This window comes from Oncorhynchus mykiss, chromosome 17 (assembly GCF_057628025.1).
Source record: "Oncorhynchus mykiss isolate SJ-2025 chromosome 17, ASM5762802v1, whole genome shotgun sequence".
Taxonomy (NCBI): domain Eukaryota; kingdom Metazoa; phylum Chordata; class Actinopteri; order Salmoniformes; family Salmonidae; genus Oncorhynchus; species Oncorhynchus mykiss.
This window is the reverse complement of record NC_143038.1, coordinates 24,342,580-24,368,906: the sequence shown is the minus strand read 5'-3', so window position 1 is coordinate 24,368,906 and position 26,327 is coordinate 24,342,580. Positions and strand designations below refer to the sequence as shown.

General features: G+C 44.3%; 1 protein-coding gene across 8 annotated transcripts in view; it reads right to left on the bottom strand.

Annotated features, from left to right (window-relative positions):
- The window catches only part of ripor3 (RIPOR family member 3), an 81,478-nt gene that overhangs the window by 39,673 nt on the left and 15,478 nt on the right, over positions 1-26,327 (bottom strand). For 4 of the 8 annotated variants that reach the window (XM_021568375.3, XM_090205124.1, XM_090205126.1 and 1 more), the window contains exon 2: positions 19,882-19,993. In XM_021568375.3, the coding sequence (XP_021424050.1) occupies positions 19,882-19,979 (98 nt within the window). In that variant the 5' untranslated portion in view covers positions 19,980-19,993. The remainder of the gene's footprint in view (positions 1-19,881; positions 19,994-26,327) is intronic. The other 4 variants (XM_090205123.1, XM_090205125.1, XM_090205127.1 and 1 more) reach the window with 1 other exon arrangement.

Below are 26,327 nucleotides of genomic sequence, written 5' to 3'. Positions count from 1 at the left end.
AGAGGGGGTCCAGATTGTCTAGCCCGGCTGATTTGTAGGGGTCCAGATTTTGCAGCTCTCTCTCTCTTCTCAATTATAGAGGATTTATCGGTGGTGACAGTGTTTCGTAGCCTCAGAGCAGTGGGCAGCTGGGAGGAGGTGCTCTTATTCTCCATGGACTTTACAGTGTCCCAGAACTTTTTTTAGTTAGTACTACAGGATGCAAATTTCTGTTTGAAAAAGCTTGCCTTAGCTTTTTTAACTGCCTGTGTATATTTGTTCCTAACTTCCCTGAAAAGTTGCATATCACGGGGGCTATTTGATGCTAATGCAGAACGCCACAGGATGTTTTTGTGCTGGTCAAGGGCAGACAGGTCTGGAGTGAACCAAGGACTATATCTATTCCTAGTTCTACATTTTTTGAGAGGGGCATGCTTATTTAAGATGGTGAGGAAGGCACTTTTAAAGAATAGCCAGGCATCATCTACTGACGGGATGAGGTCAATGTCATTCCAGGATACCCCGGCCAGGTCGATTAGAAAGGCCTGCTCGCGGAAGTGTTTCAGGGAGTGTTTGACAGTGATGAGGGGTGGTCGTTTGGTCACAGACCCATTACGGATGCAGGCAATGAGGCAGTGATCGCTGCGATCTTGATTGAAAACAGCAGAGGTGTATTTGGATGGCGAATTAGTTAGGATGACATCTATGAAGGTGCCCGTGTTTACTGATTTGGGGTTGTACCTGGTAGGTTCATTGATAATTTGTGTGAGATTGAGGGCATCAAGCTTAGATTGTAGGATGGCCGGGGTGTTAAGCATGTCCCAGTTTAGGTCACCTAGTAGCACGAACTCAGAAGATAAATGGGGGGCAATCAATTCATATATGGTATCGAGGGCACAGCTGGGGGCAGAGGGAGGTCTATAGCAAGCGGCAACATTGTGAGGCTTGTTTCTGGAAAGGTGAAGTAGAAGCTCAAATTGTTTGGGTACAGACTTAGATTGTTATACAGAACTCTGCAGGCCATCTTTGCAGTAGATTGCAACACCGCCCCCTTTGGCAGTTCTATTTTGGCGGAAAACATTATAGGTAGCGATGGAGATTTCAGGGTTTTTGGTGGTTTTCCTAAGTCAGGATTCAGACATGGCTAAGACATCTGGGTTGGCAGAGTGTGCAAAGCGGTGATTAAAACAAACTTAGGGAGTAGGCTTCTAATGTTAACATGCATGAAACCAAGGCTTTTACGTTTACAGAAGTCAACAAATGAGAGCACCTGGGGGGTGGGAGTGGAGCTAGGCACTGCAGGACCTGGATTAACCTCCACATCACCAGAGGAACCGAGGAGAAGTAAGATAAAGGTACGGCTAAAGACTATACGAACTGGCCGTCTAGCACGTTCAGAACAGAGAGTAAAAGGAGCAGGTTTCTGGGCACGATAGCATAGATTTAAGGCATAGTGTACAGACAAAGGTAAGGTAGGATGTGAGTACATTGGAGGTAAACCTAGGCATTAAGTAATGATGAGAGAGATATAGTCTCTAGAGATGTTTAAACCAGGTGATGTCATCGTACATGTCGGAGGTGGAACAACATGGTTGGTTAAGGCATATTGAGCAGGGCTAGAGGCTCTACAGTGAAATATAAACAGTAATCACTAACAAGGACAGTAATGGACGAGGCATGTTGATATTAGAGGGAGGCATGCGTGGCCAAGTGAACATATGGGTCCAGTGAGTGGTTGGGCTGGCTGGGGACACGGCGATTCAGACAGTTAGCAGGCCGATGCTAACAAACTAACAGTTAGTAGGCCGGGGCTAAACAAGCTAGCAGCTAGTAGACCGGCAAGCTAGCAGTTAGCAGGCCGGGTTAGCAAGCAAGCAGTTAGCAGGGGCTAGCAGTTAGCAGACCGGGTGAGCAAGCAAGCAGTTAGCAGCGGCTAGCAGTTAGCAGACCGGGCAGGCAAGCTAGCAGTTAGCAGACTGGGCTCGGCGAGCTAGCAGTTAGCAGACCGGGTTAGCAAGCAAGCAGATAGCAGGGGCTAGAAAGTTAGCCTTTGGGGGACGTCGCGATGGGGGTAAGTCTGTGTTTGCCTCTTCGTGCGGTGACGTCGATAGACCAGTCGTGGAATGAGTATGGTTCCAAGTAGCTCTAGGTAGCTAGCAGGCCTTGCTGGTTGGCATATCGGGCCTTCAGCGGGCGTCGCGCCAGAGGGGCATGTTGGAGTCCTCGGGCAGATTATGTTGGCATTCCAGTCGTAGGGGATCTGCCGGGTTCCATGCCCCGTACCGGCTGTAGAATGGGTCCGGATATTGTAGCCCAGGAGAATGCTTTGGTGGTAGCACAGGAGCCCTGACCGGGCTAGCTTCAAGCTAATTGGTGCTTGCTTGTGGGATGGAAACGCTAGCCAGGAGTAGTCATCCGGGATTGTGGTTAGCAAGTTGTGAAGATCCAGATGAAAATGTTCAGTTTGCGGTAGGAATCCGGGGATAAAAATAAAAGGTCCGTTATGCTCTGGTTAGAGTCACGTTGTTCGAACTGGCGAGAGCTTTCCGAGTTGAATGTTAGCTGATGACTGCTGGCAATGGTTTGCTGACTGATAGCTGGTAGTTAGCTGGCTAGCTTCAGTTGAGGGATTCCAGATCCGAAGTAAATATTAATACTTTAGAGAAAAAAAGCAGATCCACGCTACATTGGGTGAGGTGGGTTGCAGGAGAGTATTTAGATGTTGGGATTTAGCAAAATATTTTAAAAGATATGCGAAGAAAAAGATGTAAAACGATATATACAAGGGATACTGCTACGCCATCTTGGATTGATTCATGCAATTACATGCAATTACTGAGGTATTTATGACATGTCAAATATGTGCTGTATGTCCATGTATGTCATAGCTTAGTTTACACATCCTCGTTGACGCAATCAACATATTTATCGCCAGAGTTGGGGAGTAGTGAACTACATGTACAGGTAACTGTCAAAATAAAGGAAACACTTGAGTAAATGAGGGATACAACGTATATTGAAAGCAGTTGCTTCCACACAGGTGTGGTTCCTGAGCAATTCCAAAGAAATTAACATCCCATCATGCTCTGGGTCATGTATAAAAATCTAATCAAATCAAATTGTATTGGTCACATACACATGGTTAGCAGATGTTAATGCGAGTGTAGCGAAATGCTTGTGCTTCGAATTCCGACAGTGCAGTAATATCTAACAAGTAATCTAACAATTCCACAACAACTACCTTATACACACAAATATATGGATGAGCGATGGCCGTGCGGCATGTGCAAGATGCAATAGACAGTATAAAATACAGTATATACAGTTGAAGTCAGAAGGTTACATACACCTTATCCAAATACATTTAAACTCAGTTTCTCACAATTCCTGACATTTAATCCCAGTAAAAAATCCCTGTTTTAGGTCAGTTAAGATCGCCACTTTATTTGAAGAATGTGAAATGTCAGAATAATAGTGGAGAGAGTGATTTATTTAAGCTTTTATATCTTTCATCACATTCCCAGTGGGTCAGAAGTTTACATACACTCAATTTGTATTTGGTAGCATTGCCTTTAAATTGTTTATCTTGGGTCAAACGTTTCGGGTAGCCTTCCACAAGCTTCCCACAATAAATTGGGTGAATTTTGTCCCATTCCTCCTGACAGAGCTGATGTAACGGAATCAGGTTTGTAGGCCTCCTTGCTCGCACACAGTTTTCCAGTTATGCCCACAAATTGTATATGGGATTGAGGTCAGGGCCTTGTGATGGCCACTCCAATAGTTTGACTTTGTTGTCCTTAAGCCATTTTGCCACAACTTTGGAAGTCTGCTTGGGGTCATTGTCCATTTGGAAGACCCATTTGCGACCAAGATGTTGCTTCAATATATCCACATAATTTCCCTCCCTCATGATGCAATCAATTTTTTGAAGTGCACCAGTCCCTCCTGCAGCAAAACACCCCCACAACATGATGCTGCCACCCCCACAACATGATGCTGCCACCCCCGTGCTTCACGGTTGGGATGGTGTTCTTCCGCTTGCAAGCTTCCCCCTGTTTCCTCCAAACATAACAATAGTCATTATGGCCACAAACAGTTATATTTTTGTTTCATCAGACCAGAGGACATTTCTCCAAAAAGTATTATCTTTGTCCCCATGTGCAGTTGCAAACCGTAGTCTGGCTTATTTATGGCGGTTTTGGAGCAGTGGCTTCTTCCTTGCTGAGCAGCCTTTCAGGTTTTGTTGATATAGGACTATTTTACTGTGGATATAGATACTTTTGTTCCTGTTTCCTCCAGCATCTTCACAAAGTCCTTTGCTGTTGTTCTGGGAATGATTTGCACTTTTCGCACCAAAGTACGTTCACCTCCAGGAGATAGAACATATCTCCTTCCTGAGCGGTATGACGGCTGCGTGGTCCCATGGTGTTTATACTTGCGTACTATTGTTTGTACAGATGAAAGTGGTACCTCCAGGCGTTTGGAAATTGCTCTCAAAGATGAACCAGACCTGTGGAGGTCTACAATCTTTAGTTCTTGGCTGATTTTTTAAAATGTTCCAATGATGTCAAGCAAAGAGGTACTGAGTTTGAAGGTAGGGCTTGAAATATATCCACAGGTACACCTCCAATTGACTCAACTGATGTCAATTAGCCTATCAGAAGCTTCTAAAGTCATGACATAATTTTCTGGAATTTTCCAAGCTGTTTAAAGGCACTGTCAACTTAGTGTATGTAAACTTCTGTCCCACTGGAATTGTGATACAGTGAATTATAAGTGAAATAATCTGCCTGTAAACAATTGTTGGAAAAATTACTTGTGTCATGCACAAAATAGATTGCCAAAACTATAATTTGTTTACAAGAAATTTGTGGAGTGGTTGAAAAATTAGTTTTAATGACTCCAACCTAAGTGCATGTAAACTTCTGACTTCAACTGTATACATATTTTGTTTTAAGTCATCCCAAGTGGGTGGGGTTGGTGGGGGGGGACATATACCTATACCTCCTTTTTATATATTGTTTTACTATCCTTGAAATATGCATATTGCATAAGATACCTTGGATAGCTGAGTTGGTTCCCTCCAGAATCCCTTTCCCTAGGTGTAAATTTGATTATGTTCGCCCTGGACAGAGCTCTACTTAGGTTCAGTTTAACATGGTAGCATTTTGCTCTAGTCTAAGAGAGGTAGATGCTGCCTTCCGACAGGGGGAAGGCCAGCATAGGGGTCCAAGGTTTTCTTCTGGGTATTTTGTTGTTTTTAGCTTTTTTGTATTTTCTTTGCGTTTTATTACTCTGACCTTTCAGATCGTACTAACATTAATTTCTGATTACTGTGACTTTGTCTAATTCACATACTCTAGGCTCCACATGCATTATCAGCTGAAACATGAAAGGAATTAACCAGGTGGTCAAGCATAGCCGAGTGTGTGCTCATCTTAAGTCCTTAAATCCGGACATTGTTTTTCTCCAAGAGACCCATCTCCGGTCCAGCGACCATGATAAATTAAAGGGAGGATGGGCAGACCCAATATTTCACTCCAACTTTGGTTTTAAGGCCAGAGGGGCAGCCATCCTTATCAGAAAAGGCTCCTCCAAAGTAATTTCAGATACTAATGGCAGATATGCTATGCTCCTAATTGGATGACGCTAAATTTTTCTCTGACCTCATCTCAACACTTCCCGACCTTAACTCTCATCATTTAATATTGGCCGGAGATTTCAATTGTGTATTGCATCCAAGTCTAGACAGGTTCAGACAGAAGCCCAACGATGTCATTTCAAAATCAGATGCAGTAATAAACTAATTTGTAGAATCCTAAAATGTATCTGATCCATGGAGGAGGAGCAATGTCACTGCTAAACAGTACTCCTTTCTTTCTCCAGTCCACCGCTCATACTCTATGATTGACTTGGTCCTGCTGGACAATAGAATTCTTCCTTTTGTAACTAATAGCCAATAACACAGCATCTTTATATCAGACCGTAGCCCTGTCCAGCTAGATATCCGCTTTCCGGACAGTAGTGTGTCACTACGCGCATGGCAACTTGATCCACTACTACTATCCTGTAGTGCCTTTAAAAAATACATATCAACATATCACATTGATGTCTTTTTACAGATAAACTGCACCCCTGACGTGTCTCACTCTACCATAGGGTCTTTGACAACAAAGAGTGCACCCAACGCTTATTGGAGCTATCTCAACTCATTCTAGATGTGCACAACAGATATGCCTCTTCTCCGACTTCTGAACTCTACAAATAGAGACTGCTACACCAATCTGAATTTGTCAATCTTTCCACCAAACAAACGGAGCAGCTGTTTAAGTCAAGGCAAAAATTCTATGAACATGGATAGAAAGCTGGCAAGCTGTTATCTCACCAGCTTCGACAATCCGCTGCTAGCAGCACCATAACTGCGTTACATCTGCCCCTGCCCCGCCCTCTACTTCTCATCATGTGTCTCCCTAACCTGCCGCCACTCCCCCAGTGCTCTCTCCCTCTCTCTCGCTGTGTGGGTGTGTCTGATTGTGTGAGTGGAGACAGGTGTGCTGGAGTCAGCTGCAACCTGTTCCATAATCAAGACCTCATACTCAGCCCTGCCACTCCCACGCTGCCAGATCGTAGCCTCTGCTCAGTCAGTCTGCATTTCAAGCCGTTTGTTCCTGCATAGATAGTGTTATCCTGTGGTGCCTGTTTTCCCTAGCCTTACACTGCTTTTCTCTCCGCTACAGTTCCATCCGTCCTGACTCTGGACCCTGTCTCCAGTCCCTTGTCTCGTCAGTCCTGCTTCCCAGCCCTGGACCCCCGCTCTACTGCTTCCTTGGATTCCGCTTCGGACCTGCTTACCATGCCCTTTTCTCCCCTTGCAGCCACAGCCTCAGTTCCTGGTTCCCTGCTACCCACCCAAGCTACCCCTGGCATGCACCCCCCCCCCGCCCCCCCCGCTTTTCAATAAATAGCTTGGTTACCTTATCCCTGTCTCCTCATCTGTGTCTGCACTTGGGTTTACCTGCTCCACCCCACGTAATTGTACGATCTGGCCCAAGATATGAACCCAGCAGACTTAGATCCTCTCCACCAAACCCTCGCCTGCCAAGGCACCCTGCTCGAGCAACATGACCAAGCCCTAAAACCCCAACCGTCAATTAGTTTTTACTGAGCCTTTCTGACCTGCAGGGCCGGACCTTCCCCCAGAGCTCGCAACCAGCCCCTAGTCCTTCTCCTCCGCCATTTGTTCGGGCTCCTGAGCGTTATGATGGCAACCTCAGAACTTGTAGAGCCTTTTTGGTACAATGTTCACTAGTGTTCGAGCAACAGCCCTACTCTTATGCTAGCGAATGGGCCAAGATTTCCTTCCTGATTTGCTGCCTCCGTGGAGCAGAGCTCTCCTGGGCCATGGCGGTGTGGGATAGACAGTCTCCCATCTGCTTCACCTGCTCCAACTTCACGGAGGAGATGAATAGAGTCTTTGACCACCCTGTCAATGCTAAGGATGCCGCTAAATGACTCCTGTCCCTCCGTCAAGGCTCCCATAGTGTCGCTGAAGTGGCGATCGAGTTTCACACTCTTGCCGCTGAGAGAGGCTGGAATGAGGAGGCCCTTCAGGGAGCATTCCAGAATGCTCTCACTGAGACCATCAAGGACGAGTTGGTGTCCAGGAATAAGCCTGATGGACTCGCTGAACTCATCTTTCTCGCCATCCGAATCGACAACCATCTCCGTGAGCGTCAGAGGGAGAGGCAGGTAAGGTTGCATGCCCCATAACATCTGATTCCTTGCCTTGTTCTCCTTCCCCGACTGCCTCCCTCCCCAAGTCTCTTCCAGAACCTGAACCCATGCAGCTCGACCGGGCCTGTCTCTCTCCAGAGGAGAGGCAGCAGCGAATCAGCACTAGGAGCTGCCTATACTATGACCAGGTTGGTCACTTTGTTTCCACTTGTTCCCTGTGTCCAGCAAAAGAGGTGGCTCGGCAATCTCTGCAATAATGGGGGATATACTGTTGAGCCAAATTGCCTGCCCATCGCCCCCCAGACCCCTGCTTGACGGCGTCCTCGTGCGGTAGAGCCAGGCTTTTCCTCTGCCAGCTCTCATCGACTGGGGCGCCGACGAGAGTTTCCTGGACCGTGGTGTCGTTACTCAGTTGGGCCTGGACACTGTTCCACTCGATCCACCCCTCGATGTCAACGCTCTCAATGGACAGCTGTCTGGGAGTGTCTGGGAGAGTCTGGGACAGTGTCTGGTAGAGGACCGTCCCTGTCATCTCTCTGGAAACCACCAGGAAAGGATCAGTTTCCACATAATCGACTGCCCTCACTCTCCTCTGGTTCTTGGCCATCCATGGTTAAAGCTGCACAACCCTCAGATCGACTGGACAACCACTTGGAGTTCATTTTGTCACTCTAATTGTTTACATTCTGCCCTTGCTCCTGCCTTGTCTGTGCCCCAGTCCATTCCATAACCTCCGGACCTGTCAACAGTTGCTCCCGAGTATCACAATCTAGGTCCTGTGTTCAGCAAGCTCCACGCCCTGCCGCTGCCGCCTCAACGGCCGTATGACTGCCTCATTGACCTCCTGCCTGGAGCTAATCTCCCCAGTAGCCGGTCGTATAACCTCTCTTGCTCCGAGCACAAGGCTATGGAGAAGTACATCCAGGATTTCCTGGCTGCAGGACTTATCAGGCCTTCATACTCGCCGGTGGATACTGTTTTTTTCTTTGTAAATAAGACGAATGCGTCACTGAGGCCGTGCGTAGACTTCCATGGGCTGAAAAATATCACAGTGAAAAACAAGTGTCCCTTGCCACTCATCAGTTCTGCTTTTGTCTCCCTCCATGGTGCCATGGTGTTCACCAAAGTCAACCTCTAGAATGCCTACCACCTTGTCCCCATCAGAGAGGGGGTCGAGTGGAAAACTACGTTTAACACACCACTTGGCCAGTTTGAGTATTTGGTCACGCCTTTTGGTCTTACTCTCCTGCTGTTTTCCAGAACATAGTCAATGATGTGCTGAGGGATGTGATTGGACGCTTCATTTTTGTCTATTCGGATGACATTCATATTCAAGGACCCTGGGGCTTACCAGCAACACGTTCATCAAGTTCTCCAGCGGCTGTGGGAGAATAAGCTTTTTGTCAAAGCTGAGAAATGTGAGTTTCCTGCTTCCTCGGTGTCCTTCCTGGGTTATATATTATTGCACAGGGGGAGTTACGTATGGACCCCACCAAGGTCATGGCAGTCACAGAGTGGCCTGCGCCCTCTAACCTGAAGCAGCTACAGCGTTTCCTGGGGGTTTGCCCATTTTTACAGACGTTTCATCTGCAACTATAGCCATCTGGCAGCACCTCTCACCCCTCTCACCTCCACCTCCACTCCGTTTCACTGGATCCCTGAGGCAGAGGCAGCGTTCCTGGAACTCAAGCGCCACTTCACTTCCGCTCCGGTCCTCACTCAGCCGGACCCAGAACTCCGGTTCATCGTGGAGGTGGACGCCTCCGACATCGGGATAGATGCTGTTCTGTCTCAACATTCCCCCTCTGATCAGAAGCTCCAACCATGTGCATTCTTTTCCCGTAAACTCTCACCTGCAGAGAACAATTTTGACATCGGTAACCGGGAACACCTGGCAGTTAGGCTGGCTCTTGAGGAGTAATGTCACTGGCTGGAGGGCTCTGTACTCCCCTTCATTGTGTGGACAGACCACAAAAACCTGTCCTACATCCAGACCGTCAAACATCTGAACTCCCGACAAGCCAGGTGGGCTTTGTTCTTCGGTAGATTCAATTTCACACTCATCGCCCCAGTTCTAGGAATACCAAGCCTGACGCCCTCTCCCGCCAGTTCACCACCGACAACACTGGTTCTCAGCCAGATTCCATTGTGCCATCCACCTGCATTGTTGCCACCAGCCTGACCAGTCCTAGAAATGCTCTGTTTGTTCCTGATTCTGTTCGCTCTGATGTTCTTCAGTGGGCCCATTCTACCTGCCTCACCTGTCACCCTGGTATAAACCGGACCCTCACCTTCCTGCATCAGCACTTTTGGTTGCCCACTATGGAGAGAGATGCCTGGGAGTTTGTCTCAGCCTGCTCGGTCTATCCCCGGAACAAAACCTCCACTAAAACCCATTTCCCATACCCAGTCGCCACTGGTAGCACATAGCTCTAGACTTCATCACTGGCCTTCCCCCATCTAATAGTAACTCAGTCGTCCTCACCATTATTGACAGATTTTCCAAAGCGATTCACTCTCCAAGCTCCCTTCCAGGGAAACTGAGGACCTGCTGGTATCCCATGTGTTTCGTCTGCAAGGCATTCCCTCTGACAGATATGGAGATCCTTCTGTTCAGCTCTTGGTATCAATGTCAGTTTTTCTTCTGGATATCACCCCCAGACCAACGGCCAGACCGAACGGGGCAACCAGGAGATGGAGACTACCCTACGCTGCGTGACTTCTACTAACCCTTTCTCCTGGGTTGCTCAGCTACCCTGGGTTGAATATGCCCACAACACCCTCACCAACGCCTCGTCAGGTATGTCACCTTTCGAGTGTGCTCTGGGTTACGAACCCACCTTGTTCCCCGCCCAAGAGGTTGAGGTTGCGGTCCCCTCTGTTCTTGATCAAATGCGCCGTTGTCATCGCACCTGGAGGAAGGCCCGGGCCGCTCTTCTCCGTGTCGCCGCAAGGACCCAGTACCAAGCAAACTGTCACAGTACTTATTTATGAAGCTAGTGACCGATGTGGTGTACTCCTCAATACCATCAAAGGATCCCTGAACATATTCCAGTCTATGCTAGCAAAACAGTCCTGTAGCTTAGGATCTGCTTCATTTGACCACTTTTTTTATTGACTGAGTCACTGGTGCTTCCTGCTTTAATTTGTGCTTGTAAGTAGGAATCAGGAGGATAGAATTCTGGTCAGATTTGCCAAATGGAGGGTGAGGGAGAGCTTTGTACCCGTCTCTGTGTGTGAAGTAAAGGTGGTCTAGAGTTTTTTTCCCGCTGGTTGCACATTTAACATGCTGGTAGAAATGAGGTAAAACGTATTTAAGTTTCTCTGCATTAAAGTCCCCGGCTACTAGGCGCACCGCCCCTGGATGAGCATTTTCCTGTTTGCTTATGACGGTATACAGCTAATTGAGTGCGTTCTTAGTGCCAGCATCGGTCTGTGGTGGTATGTAGACTGCTACGGAAATAGAGATGAAAACTCTCTAGGTAGAGAATCGGTATACAGCTTATCATGAGATACTCTACCTCAGTCAAGCAAAACCTTGAGACATCCTTAGAAATCATCCACCAGCTATTGTTTACAAATCTATATAGACCGCCACCCCTTCTCTTACCAGAGGCTGCTCTTCTATCCTGCCGATACAGTGTATAATCCACCAGCTGTATGTCATTCATGTTGTTGTTCAGCCACGGCCAGGTGAAACATAAGATTTAACACTTTTCAATGTCCCGTTGGTAGGATATATGTGCTTTTAGTTCGTTCAATTCATTATCCAGCTATTGAACGTTGGCCAATAGGAACGATGACAAAGGCAAATTAGTCACTCGTTGGCGGATCCTCACAAGGCACCACAATCTCCTTCATTGATAACTCTTCCATCTCTTTCTCCTGCAAATGACGGGGATGAGGGCCTGTTCAGGTGTCTGGAGTAAATCCTTCTTGTCCAACTCTCCTCCCCAGCGCCATTACAATTGTTTGCTGTAGTGTTAAGATTTCCCTCCACTGGAATGAAGGGGCCTAGCTCCAACCACGAAAAACAATCCCAGACCATTATTCGTCCTCCTCCAAACTTTACAGTTGGTATTATGCATTCCGGCGGGTACCATTCTCCTAACATCCGCCAAACCCAGATTTGTCCGTCAGACAGATGGTGAAGCGTGATTCATCACTCCAGAGAACACGTTTCCACTGTTCTAGAGTCCAGAGCTTTACACCACTCCAGCTGACACTTGGCATTGATCTTAGGCTTGTGTGTGTCTGCTCGGCCATTGAAACCCCTTTCATGAAGCTCCCAATGAACAGTTCTTGTGCTGACGTTGCTCCCAGGGGCAGTTTGGAACTCGGTTGTGAGTGTTGCAACCGGGGACAACCAAGGACGATTTTTATGCTCTATGCGATTCAGCGGTCCCGTTCTGTGATCTTGTATGGCTTACCACTTTGCGGCTGAGCCATTGTTGCTCTTCGACATTTCCACTTCCCAATAACAGCACTTACAGTTGACCGGGGCAGCTCTAGCAGGGCAGAAATTTGAAGAACTGACTTGTTGGAAAGGTGGAATACTATGACAGTGCCAGTTGCGGTCAGTAGTTACGGTCAGTAGTTGTGGTCAATAGTTGTGGTAAGTAATTGTGTTGTTGTGTGGTTGTGTTGAAGGTTCTTTGGTCCCTACAGTATGGACCTGGTCAGTAGTTGTGGTCAGTAGTTGTGTGCTTGTGGTCAGTAGTTTTGTGGTTGTGGTCAGTAGTTGAGGTCATAACTTATATGGTTCAGTGGTTTTGTGGTTATTAGTTGTATGGTTGTGGTCAGTAGTTTTGGTTCAGTAGTTGTGTGGTTGTGGTCAGTAGCTGTGGTCAGTAGTGGTCAGTCATTGTGGTCAGTCGTTTTGTGGTTGTGGTCTGTAGTTGTGTTCAGTAGTTTTGGTGAGTAGTTTTGTGGTAGTGGTCAGTAGCTATGGTCAGTAGTTATGGTTAGTAGTGGTCAGTCATTGCGGTCCCAAGTTTTGTAGTTGTGTTCAGTAGTTGTGGTCAGTAGGTGTGATCGGTAGTTTTGTGGTTTTGGTCAGTAGTTGTGGTTTAGTAGTTGTGTGGTTGTGGTCACTAACTGTGGTCATTAGTTGTGTGGTTGTGGTCATTAGTTGTGCGGTTCAGTAGTTGTGTGGTCAGTAATAGTGTTCAGTAGTTGTGTGGTTGTGGTCAGTAGTTGAGATCAGTAGTTGTGGTCAGTAATATTGCTCAGTAGTTGTGTGGTTGTGGTCAGTAGTTGGGGTCAGTAGTTGTGGTCAGTAGTGGTTAGTAGTTTTGGTAAGTAGGTGTGTGGTCAGAAGTTGTGTGGTTGTGGTGAGTAGCTAGTTGTGGTCATTAGTGGTCAGTAGTTTTGTGGTTGTGGTCTGGTTCAGTAGTTTGGGTCAGAGGTGTATGGTTGTGGTCAGTAGCTGTGGTCAGTGTCTAAACTACAGTTGTTGTGTGTGAAAACTGAAAGAAGTGCGATGAGAAGTGATCAGGTGAAATATGAAGCGAGTGAACGGAGACAGCTTCACTCCATCCAATCAGAGCAGCAGGATCAATGTACATCCCGCTCTTCTCTTTACAGACAGTGGAAATCTTTCTCACACTCTTCATTGGTCTGTGTGGTCATATACCCTGTATGTCACCATGAAAAATTTATAATGTGAATGTATGTTCCATTGACAAATTTGAATAGCAGAGAAGTTTACTTTTTTCTAACTTGTTAAGAAAGTGGTAAAAATGTCAGTTGTCTTAAAAAGATACATAAAATGTTGTTGATGCAGTTACTTAAAACTGTTAAAGAGGCTGCGAATTTTTGCAGCTTTTTGTTAAAAATCGCGCAACATTTCAACGTCCTGCTACTCATGCCAGGAATATAGTATATGCATATGATTAGTATGTGTGGATAGAAAACACTCTGAAGTTTATAAAACTGGTTAAATCATGTCTGTGACTATAACCGAACGCGTTTAGCAGGAAAAATCCCAAGGAAAACTGTTCACAAAAAAAACCCAAAAATATCCCTCCGCCAGTCTCTGTATTGTCTATGGCAAGGGAAAATAGATGTTTACAATGCCTACAGCTTCCACACGATGTCACCAGTACTGTTAATTGATTTTAAATTAATTCTTGGTAACATGAGGAATAGGCACTTGCTGTCGTCGAGCACACCACAGGAAGTAATGAAAGAGAGAATGTGGACCATGATTTCAAAACGTGCTGCTATTGAATACAGATCGCCCCATGATCAATTTGATCGATTATTAACGTTTACTAATACCTAAAGTTGGATTACAAAAGTAGTTTGAAGTGTTTTGTCAAAGGTAACTTTTTTAATTTAAAAAAATGACGGTGCGTTTTGAAACGGTGCTTTTCCATGGATCAGACGGCCTTCATAAATGGACATTTTGGGTATACATGGACGGATTTAATCGAAAAAAAGACCCAATTGTGATGTTTATGGGACATATAGGAGTGCCAACAAAGAAGCTCATCAAAGGTAATGACTGTTTTATATTTTATTTCTGCGTTTTGTGTAGCGCCGGCTACGCTAATTATTCTGTTTACGTCCCCTTTGTGTATTTCGGGGGTTACATGCTATCAGATAATAACTTCTCATGCTTTCGCCGAAAAGCATTTTAAAAATCTGACATGTTGGCTAGATTCACAACGAGTGTAGCTTTAATTGAGTACCCTGCATGTGTGTTTTAATGAAAGTTTGAGTTGTATCGAGTACTATTAGTTGTCACTCTGAAATTTCCGCTGATGTGCGCTGATGTTGATCCCTGTACAGGGACAGCAGCCGTAACAGGTTTAAACAGCTGCATCAGTACCAGATAATGCTGTTCCAATTTCAGATTTGAATAGCAGGGAAGAGGACCAAGATGTCGTATGGTGCATTCGAAAAATATTCAGACCCCTTGACTTTTTCCACATTTGTTACGTTACAGCCTTACTCTAAAATTGATTAAATAAAACATCCTCATCAATCTACACACAATACACCACAATGAAAAAGTGAAAGCAGGTTTTTAGAAATTTTGCCAAAAAACAAAAAACAAACTGAAATACCTTATATACATAAGTATTCAGACCCTTTGCTATGAGACTCGAGATTGAGCTCAGGTGCATCCTGTTTCCATTTATCATCCTTGAAATGTCCACCTGTGGTAAATTAAAATGATTGGATATGATTTGGAGAGGCACACACCTGTATAAGGTCCCTCACTGCAGGTCAGAGTAAAAACCAAGCCATTGGGTCGAAGGAATTCTCTGTAGAGCTCAGAGACAGCACAGTGGCCTACATAATTCTTAAATGGAAGACGTTTGGAACCACCAAGACTCTTCTTAGAGCTGGCCGCCCGGCAATCGGGGGAGAAGGGCCTTGGTCAAGGAGGTGACCAAGAACCCAATGGTCACTCTGACAGAGCTCCAGAGTTCTTCTTTGGAGATGGGAGAATCTTCCAGAGTACAACCATCTCTGCATCACTCCACCAATCAGGCCTTTATGGTAGAGTGGCCAGACGGAAACCAATCCTCAGTAAAGGGCACATGACAGCCAACTTGGAGTTTGCCAAAAGGCACTTAAAGACTCTCAGACCGTGAGAACCAAGATTCTCTGGTCTGATGAAACCAAGATTGAACTTGTTGGCCTGAATGCCAAGCGTTACATCTGGAGGAAGAACCTGGCACCATCCCTACGGTGAAGAATGGGGGTGGCAGCATCATGCTGTGGGGATGCTTTTCAGCCGGAGGGACTGAGAGACTAGTCAGGATCGAGGGAAAGACGAATGGAGCAAGTACAGAAAAATCCTTAATGAAAACCTGCCCCAGAGCGCTCAGGACCTCAGAGTGGGGCGAAGATTTACCTTCCAACAGGACAACAACCCTGAGCACACAGCCAAGACAACGCAGGAGTGGAATGGGACAAGTCTCTGAATGTCCTTGAGTGGCCCAGCCAGAGCCCGGACTTGAACCTGATCAAACATCTCTGGAGAGACCTGAAAATAGCTGTGCAGCGACGCTCCCCATCCAGCTTGACAGAGCTTGAGAAGTGGTGCGTGCATATGTATTCACCCCCTTTGCTATGAAGCCCCTAAATAAGATCTGGCACAACCAATTACCTTCAGAAGTCACATAATTAGTAAAATAAAGTCCACCTGTGTGCAATTTAAGTGCCACATTATCTGTCACATGATCTCAGTATACATGTATAAACACCTGTTCTGAAAAGCCCCAGAGTCTGCAACACCACTAAGCAAGGGGCACCACCAAGCAAGCGACACCATGAAGACCAAGGAGCTCGCCAAACAAGTAAGGGACAAAGTTGTGGAGAAGTACAGATCAGGGTTGGGTTATAAAAAAATATCCAAAACTTTGAACATCCCACGGAGCAGCAGTAAATCCATTGTTAAAAAGAGATTGGAGTATCTGTCCATAGGACCACTTTGAGCCGTAGACTTCACAGAGCTGGGCTTTATGGAAGAGTGGCCAGAAAGAGCCATTGCTTAAAGAAGTAAATAAGAAAACACGTTTGCTGTTTACCAAAAGGCATGTGGGAGACTCCCCAAACATATGGAAGAAGGTACTCTGGTCAGATGAGACTAAAATTGATTTTTATGGCCATCAAGGAAAACGCTATTTCTGGCACATACCCAACACCTCTCATCACCCCGAGAACAACATCCCCACAGTGAAGCATGGTGGTGGCAGCACCATGCTGTGAGGATGTTTTTCATCGGCAGGGACTGGGAAACTGGTCAGAATTGAAGGAATGATGGATGGCGCTAAATACAGGGAAATTCTTGAGGGAAAACTTTTCAGTCTTCCAGAGATTTGAGACTGGGACGGAGGTTCACCTTCCAGCAGGACAATGACCCTAAGCATACTGCTAAAGCAACACTCGAGTGGTTTAAGCGGAAACATTTAAATGTATTGGAATGGCCTAGTCAAAGCCCAGACCTCAATCCAATTCTCAATCGAATCTGTGGTATGTCTTAAAGATTTACTGTACACCAGCAGAACCCATCCAACTTGAAGGAGCTGGAGCAGTTTTGCCTTGAATAATGGGCAAAAATCCCAGTGGCTAGATGTGCCAAGCTTATAGAGACATGCCCCAAGAGACTTTCAGCTGTAATTGCTGCAAAAGGTGGCTCTACAAAGTATTGACTTTTGGGGGGGACAGGATGAATAGTTACACATGCTCAAGTTTTCAGTTTTCTTGTCTTATTTCTTGTTTGTTTCACAATAAAAATATTTTGCATCTTCAAAGTGGTAGGCTTGTTGTATAAATCAAATGATACAAACCTAAAATAAATCTATTTCAATTCCAGGTTGTGAGGCAATAAAATAGGAAAAATGCCAAGGGGGGTGAATACTTTCACAGGCCACTGTATGTCACCATGAAAGCTTTATAATAACAATGTATGAGGACCACCGTCAAGTGCTGTTCATGCTTAGCACAATCAATTTCGTAACTTTGATAAATTGTTTATCATAACGCACTACGCATTATTACAGGCGACAGGTTCTGTACACATCATTGCTTTCTGTATCAGAAAGTAGGCCTGACCCTCTTTGAAGTCTCGTAGATTGATGCATTGCACTCTTTTTGTTTATAAAGCCCTCTTGACTTGCATAAACTTCTGCTGTACCTTACTTCATTGTTACAGACGTACGAGCTGCCAGACTCAATCTCAAGGATGGCTAACTCTGAAGAGCCCTTCGATATCCGCTGAGTTAGGTTAATCTGATTTTAGTTTTTTTGCAATTGGATGCGTTGGTGTCTCTGGGGCTATTTAGATGGCTGAATGAGGGCCTTTATACTGAAGAACGTGTTTGTTTTATATGATTGTGTTTTGCATTTTGTGTATTTCTATATGTATATTGATGTGTATTGAGTGTAGTGATGTGTATGTTTGATTCAGGGCTCATCTGTAAAAGAGAACTTGGTCTCAGCATGACTCCCTGTCGAAATAAAGGTTAAATTAATCAAATAAATATCCTCAGTTTTCCTCTGTCCCTCTCTGCTTTGAGGCAGGAAATGCATTCCAGTGTGTTGCTCCTGGGTTCTTAAGATGGCATCATGTCCCCCTTTGCAAACCCATCAGAATTCCAGAAGTGTTTTAGTGCAAAAACAAAGTGTGACAGTTGGTAGAGCATGGTGCTTTCAATGCCAGGATGGGAGGTCTGATTCCTACTGGGGCCACCAACAAAAAAATGTATGCATTCACTACTGTAAGTCACTTGAGTGTGCCGGATCCAGTATTTCAGAAACAGCCGCTCTCTTGGGCTTTTCACTCATGACAGTGTCTAGGATTTTACCAAGAATGGTTCCCGTCGACGGCAGTCTTGTGGGCAAAAACAGTTCATTCATGAGAGAGGTCGAAGGAGAATGGCAAAAGGCATGCAAGCTAAAAGGCGGGCGACCAATAGACAAATAACGGTGCAGCACAACAGTGGTGTACAGAACGTAATCTCAGAACGCACAACTCGACGAACCTTATTATGGATGGGCTATTGTAGCAGGCGATCACAATCCACTCATATCAAATAAAACAAGAAGTGTATCCAGTGGGCACTTGCTCACCAACACTGGACAATTGAGGTGTTGAAAAACTTTGCATGAAACATGACACCAAGTTCAGTTTACTTGAGTGGTCTGCACAATCCCCAGACCTCTTTGGGATGAGATGGAATGGGTTGCTGTCCCATGTGCTATGTTTGAATTAGTGTTCAGTAAATAGGACACTAAAATTGTTGAAAATCCCCCCTCTCCAACTGGCAGCTGTGTCTTACACTCCTGAGATGATATACACAGCGCACAGCAAACTAAGGGCTTTGGGTTGGAATTAATAGTCATTAAGGGTGTGTTCGTACATTCAATCTTGATTGCCAGAGTGTGCTCAGAGTGAGCTCTGGGCGTTCAAAAATTCAGAGCGTTGTCAGATTGTCCATTTGTAAATTCAGAGCGTTTCGCTCCTGGAGTGTTCAGAGCGCACACTGGACACTCTGGCCTAAGAGTAGGGTTGATCCGAACGTTCTGACCTCACAAAAGCAGTCAAGCACCCAAGCTAACTGGCTAACGTTGGCTAGCTTGCTAGGTACTTCCAGACACAAAAGAGAGAACAGCTCACTCTGACCATTTTATTCGCCCTAGCAGAGCTGGTTAGGCTGTTTTCATGTTATCCAGAGCGCTGGTGACTGTAACTGTTCTGCTGGCACATTTGAATTACCTTTTTTTTGCCGACGTTTACTGACACCGGCCATATACATTTGTAAACTCATCAGTTAATCTGTGTTCTGGCACACTCAAACGAGAGTGCTCTGAAATCGAAGTAGAACGCCAGAGCAAATATACATGCACCCTATGACTGAATTTTCTTCTGCTGGCTCACCTCTTGAGTTCTACTTGTCTCACTATTCGTTATTGATATTCGTTATTGATAACGTACTGTAAGTAAGTCAAGCATAAATTAAGCATTGGAGGGATTCAGTCACAAGGTTCTTTATTTTATTTAACCTTTATTTGCCTGTTGATTGTTTAACTGTTGTTGATTGTTGTCCTTGTGACTGAGTTGCTTAATGAAGTATTTATATCTGTCTATCTAGAATACAAGGTGGTCGATTGGCAGCCAAGACTGAGGTTGTGGGAGGAGGCTGACTGTCTCTTGTACTACATAGTGATTGACTATCTCTAACACTGGCCAAGTGAAGGGATTGGCTCTCTTGCAGAGCAATATTTGTGCCTGAGGCAATCCGGGAAGCACTCTTTTCACGCCACTTCGATACCGAAGTGACCTTTTCGTTACAGGTTAGATTAAGGTTAGGAAAAGGGTTAGGGTTAGGGAAAATGCTCTCCTAACCTGCTACGAAAATCACTTTGTAATGACGTGGCATGAAAAGTGTGTGTCCCTGTCAGCAAAGACATCCATACACACTAATAAAGAGTGAATGTGTGGAGGTTGATAGGGTGCTTATAAGTACATGTATTTTAGACTGCAGGGAACAAGCTCCTGCTGAGCTGGTCAGGATGATCCTGGTTCCATACCCATGGGTCTGTCTGATAGTTCAGTTGATTGGAGCATGGTGTGTGACCATGTTATACGTGACCATATTATATGATAGTTGTTTATCGCCTTAGTGGTCGACTAAGGATGTCACTCACCGGCGGCGTCCACTCACGGGGCTGAACCTCGTGAAGGAGCAGCTCCTCTGGACCACGCACCCATCCGCGGGACTCTCAAACCGCAGCTTCACCGACATTGTTCACTGCCTGCCTGACACACACACACACACACACACACACACACACACACACACACACACACAATGTTGATTTAGTTACTTTACATTCAGCCTACAGTGAACAGACTGAGGGCCTTAATCACTCAGGTTATTTTACAGTTCCAGGTTTTCTAGGATCCCTCTTACACTGTGGGCATTTTAAAATGTAAACAAAGTTGAATTGTTTTGTTTCACAGTAAACATTGCTACATTGATAATGAAATCAAACCCCCATACTCACAGCACCAGAATACTTTCTCTCTCTCTTTTATCTCAAGGACACTAACCTTAAATGGTTTTGGCCAGAAAATCTGGTTATTTGTATTGATAAACAATCCAGATAAACAGGATAGGAAGGATCTTTTCTACCACAACATAAAAAGAGTATCACTCCTTCATCCCCTCATCTATCCTCCCCCCTCCACACACCCTCTTGTGAAGCCAGAAAGATACATCATCAATACTTTCCTCCCTTTCCTCTGTCCCATTCCTCACTCCAAACTAGGAGCGCAGTGACATTCTGTGTGGTGAAGGACGTCTTACGTTTTGTTTTGGACTGTCAGTGTTAATAAGTTAACTTGAGTTAACTTTTTGTCATTTTAGTGAAAAACAATGGTTTTATAGCAATTAATCGCATTGTCTGAAAGCATTCAAAACACACTGAAAACATCTAGAATACATCATCTATACAGTTAAAACAACAAGGTGACATTGAGGTTAAAAGAAAGTGTATCAATTTACCTGATTTTGCTAAATCAAGACGTCAATATTCTGGCTTTTTGTATAATACTTCTTAAATTACAGCTCAATTTCAGCAAATTCAGAAAAAGCAATTAACCTTGATTTATCACAGTAAATTGTACTATTAACTGACTACATTTAAAAAATAATTTGACAGCCCTAGTTTTGTACTGTCTCCCCTCACATGTCTCAGTTTGTTGTCATCCATTTAATTTGTACATTCTTTAGTGTCAGATGGCTTTTTACTCTCTTCCATAGCCCGCCAGCATCACACACACACACACACACACACACACACACACACACACACACACACACACACACACACTCCAGCCTTGTCTCTGTGTAAGTTAGGCTCAGATCTAGGCGAGGGCCATGGAGAGATACTGAGATTGAGAACCCAGAACTTCTCATCCTCCCTCGGGTTGTAACTCATGCAATTTCCTGCCGGAGATAGAAATTTGCACAGAACTAAGCAATAGTTTGGACAGTTAAAACATTTTTGCTGTTACTCACTAATAAAGGCAACTTAGTGAAACCAGACATAAAATGTCAACACTTTAAACAACAGTATACAACTACTAAAATATATTGTAATTGTCCTTGAAAACAGCATATTCTCCGACAACCCTAGAAAATAATTAATTTAGACTTTGAAGTAAACATGTAAACATGTCTTGTTCCCTGTCTCCAGTGTGGGTGAGAGCCTTGTACATGTTTATATCTACAACTAAAAAGGATTTGCTTGAGAGGCCATAATGACCAATGCAGCCATTTGTAGATCAACATCAAATAATTTCTGGATAACAATTAAGTACCTTACTTGGATTGTTTTCAATTAAAATGGGCATAATGAAACCAAAATAGCTTCTTAGCAACGAGCAATTTCACAAGCAAGAATTTTGCTAGGCCTGTCTGGGCGTGGTCTGAGTGGGGAGGGTAAAACTGAAAACTAGCTTGTTATTGGCAGAAAAGTTAGGATCTCTCGTTCTTATTGGTCTATTAATTACCGCCTGGTAATGTCAGAAGGCAGGCCAAAACTCCATCCCACCAAAACAGGCAGAAATTTCAGACGGTCTTTTGAACAGCTCTTACACTAAAAGGGCATTATCATTTTCATAGTATTATTCCAACCTCATAGTGTGGAAATATATAGAAAATCATGTTGAAGGTACTGGGCCTTCAATGTTTCTACTCAATGACGCAATGCAGGGTTATCCAGTTTAAGATAGTCCTTTCTGTTTAGCTACATAATACTCTATGAATGGAGGTAGCACAAGATCAAAGAGACTCCAGTCAAGGCAAAGAGGCAAATCAGCCTATTAGAATACTTTGTCAGTTTGTGTCTAATGTGTCACTGGACATACTCTAGCCTAGCACATCTCTGCTGCAGTACTGATTCATTGTAATTGTGAAAGAGTCTAAGGGAAGCAATGGTCAGAGTAACCAAGGGAAGTAATGGTCAGGGCATCGCGAGTGGCGCAGCGGTCTAAGGCATTGCATCGCAGTGCTTGAGGTGTCACTACAGACCCAGGTTTGATCCCAGGCTGTGTCACAGCTGGCCGTGACCAGGAGACCCATGAGGCGGGCGCATCCTTGGCCTGCCAGGATGTCCTTGTCCCATCGTGTTCTAGCAACTGCTTGTGGTGGGTCGGGCGCCTGCAAGCTGACTTCAGTCGCCAGGCTGGCTGGCTTCCGGGTTAAGCGAGCAGTGCGGCTTGGCAGGGTTGTATTTTGGAGGCTGCATGGCTCTCGACCGTCGCCTCTCCTGTGTCCGTGCGGGAGTTGCAGCGATGGGACAAGAGTGTAACTACCAATAATAATAAAACATTTCAAAAATGGTCTAATATGTGGAACAACCATGCCAAGAGGTGAAATAAAATTGTAGGCTAGGATAGAGATCAAGACAGAGACTGACAAGAGGCAAATGTTACGTTCACACACTCTCCGAGAAAGACCTTTGGATCTCCTGAGGTAACTTCAGCGTATGTGTATGTTTGGATCCTTCAGCTTTCAGTGTCAAGATCTGCACAACCACCAGAGAAAAAATGTACACAACAGGGGAGGGACTCAGCGAGATTAACTTTGAAAAAAAAAACATTTTTGGCTCATCTGAAAACGGTTACATTCTCCCTGTGAGAGATTTGTCCCCAACAGTGGAAAAATAAACAGGAATGATTTGAGTGGGAAGGAGTTGACTTTATGAAAGCCATCATCGCACATGTTCCAACACACGGCTTTAATAAACACATCTCCTCTGCTCTCTGAGAGTGTATGGCTCAGATGGTGTTCGGGGCAGCGTGTACCATTTCCATAATAATATTAGCGCTGGTATATTTGTAGGAAGTGAAAAAGGATTAAGATTCGGCAACTTCATGGCCGATGAAGTTACTGAAAGTCTTTTAATCTAGACACCGGTGTTTGACCCGGATAGCCATGTCTCTCCACATGACAACGCTGCAGTTACCAAGCCCGGGCCAACTGAAATATTAGCACAAAGAAAAGATCCAGTAAGAAAAATGTCCTTGTGGAAACTCAAGAGACAATCTGGAGACTCACAACTCACAGTTTTTGTTTGCTTGTTTCTTTGCTATTTTCCATGCAGTGGCCCAGATTCACTAGAATTATTCATATTTGACACAAAGTCGAAACATTATGTCAAGGCAGTGTTGAAACCTGTATTTCATGAGTCCACTTAGTCGGTGTTGACTTTTACAAACCTGCGTTTTTATTTTGTCGCCTGAATACCTCCCCTCACGACACAAAAAGGTGACATTGTCTAGCAATTTAGTCCACATTCTAAAGTCATGTTCAAAATTATTGGCACCCTTGATAAAGATGAGCAAAAAAAGACGGCATAAAATAAATGCTACAAATACTGAGCTATATTGTACAACCTTATATATATTATTTTATACTAATACAATTACTCAGCGAAATAGATTTTTTTTAACAAGTCATTAGATTTTTTTTGAAATGATTGGCACCCCTGTTCTTCAATTCCTTTCAATACCTCACCTTGTGAGCATAAAGGCACTGAGTCTTTTTCAAAAATGTTTCCAAAGATTGGAGAACACATTGGGAAGGATATATGACCATTCCTCCATACAGAATCTTTCGTGATCCTTGATATCCTTCGCTCTGCACTTATGGCCTGCCATCTTCACTTCAAACCACAGGTTTTCAATGGGCTTCAAGTCCGGAGATTGCGATGGCCATTGCAAAATGTTGGTTTTGTGGCCAATGAACTATTTCTTTCAAAACAGGTTTTTTGGTTGTGTACACAGTTTAGCAGATTTTATGCTGTAGTAGGTGCAGCGAAATGCTTACGTTACTAGCAATGCAGTAAATGTCAAACAAGAACGCAAATAATTCAAATGTTATTATATATACAGTGCCTTGCGAAAGTATTCGGCCCCCTTGAACTTTGCGACCTTTTGCCACATTTCAGGCTTCAAACATAAAGATATAAAACTGTATTTTTTTGTGAAGAATCAACAACAAGTGGGACACAATCATGAAGTGGAACGACATTTATTGGATATTTCAAACTTTTTTAACAAATCAAAAACTGAAAAATTGGGCGTGCAAAATTATTCAGCCCCTTTACTTTCAGTGCAGCAAACTCTCAGAAGTTCAGTGAGGATCTCTGAATGATCCAATGTTGACCTAAATGACTAATGATGATAAATAAAATTCACCTGTGTGTAATCAAGTCTCCGTATAAATGCACCTGCACTGTGATAGTCTCAGAGGTCCGTTAAAAGCGCAGAGAGCATCATGAAGATCAAGGAACACACCAGGCAGGTCCGAGATACTGTTGTGAAGAAGTTTAAAGCCGGATTTGGATACAAAAAGATTTCACAAGCTTTAAACATCCCAAGGAGCACTGTGCAAGCGATAATATTGAAATGGAAGGAGTATCAGACCACTGCAAATCTACCAAGACCTGGCCGTCCCTCTAAACTTTCAGCTCATACAAGGAGAAGACTGATCAGAGATGCAGCCAAGAGGCCCATGATCACTCTGGATGAACTGCAGAGATCTACAGCTGAGGTGGGAGACTCTGTCCATAGGACAACAATCAGTCCTATATTGCACAAATCTGGCCTTTATGGAAGAGTGGCAAGAAGAAAGCCATTTCTTAAAGATATCCATAAAAAGTGTAGTTTAAAGTTTGCCACAAGCCACCTGGGAGACACACCAAACATGTGGAAGAAGGTGCTCTGGTCAGATGAAACCAAAATTGAACTTTTTGGCAACAATGCAAAACGTTATGTTTGGCGTAAAAGCAACACAGCTGAACACACCATCCCCACTGTCAAACATGGTGGTGGCAGCATCATGGTTTGGGCCTGCTTTTCTTCAGCAGGGACAGGGAAGATGGTTAAAATTGATGGGAAGGTGGATGGAGCCAAATACAGGACCATTCTGGAAGAACCTGATGGAGTCTGCAAAAGACCTGAGACTGGGACGGAGATTTGTCTTCCAACAAGACAATGATCCAAAACATAAAGCAAAATCTACAATGGAATGGTTCAAAAATAAACATATCCAGGTGTTAGAATGGCCAAGTCAAAGTCCAGACCTGAATCCAATCGAGAATCTGTGGAAAGAACTGAAAACTGCTGTTCACAAATGCTCTCCATCCAACCTCACTGAGCTCGAGCTGTTTTGCAAGGAGGAATGGGAAAAAATGTCAGTCTCTCGATGTGCAAAACTGATAGACATACCCCAAGCGACTTACAGCTGTAATCGCAGCAAAAGGTGGCGCTACAAAGTATTAACTTAAGGGGGCTGAATAATTTTGCACGCCCAATTTTTCTGTTTTTGATTTGTTAAAAAAGTTTGAAATATCCAATAAATGTCGTTCCACTTCATGATTGTGTCCCACTTGTTGTTGATTCTTCACAAAAAAATAGGGTTTTATATCTTTATGTTTGAAGCCTGAAATGTGGAAAAAGGTTGCAAAGTTCAAGGGGGCCGAATACTTTCGCAAGGCACTGTATATATATTTTTTACTAGAAATCAAGGACGAATCCAATTAACAACCCAAATAGCACTGTAACAGTAATCAAAATGTAATCTATACGTATATACACCAGACAAATGTACACAAGATATACTAAGAATTATATGTACAGTAGTAAATATATTAGAATGAGCTATGTCAAGAATCTAGTATATGTCAAAAATCTTTGTGGATTTTAATGTGTGCTTGGGGTTATTGTCTTGCTAGAAATCCACTTGCTGGCAAGTTTCAGCCTCCTGGCCGAGACAACCAGGTTTTTGGCAGAAATGTCCTGGTACTGGGTAAAGTTGATGATGTCATTGACCTTAACAAGGGCCCCAGGACCAGTGGAAGCACCCTCCTTTTGAAGCTTCAAGTCTGTTATTTGAACTCAATCAGCATGACAAAGTGATCTCCAGCCTTGTCCTCGTCAACACTCACGCCTGTGTTAACGCGAGAATTACTGACATGATGTCAGCTGGTCCTTTTGTGGCAGGGCTGAAATGCAGAGGAAATGTTTTTTGGGGGATTCAGTTCATTTGCATGGCAAAGAGGGACTTTGCAATTCATTGAAA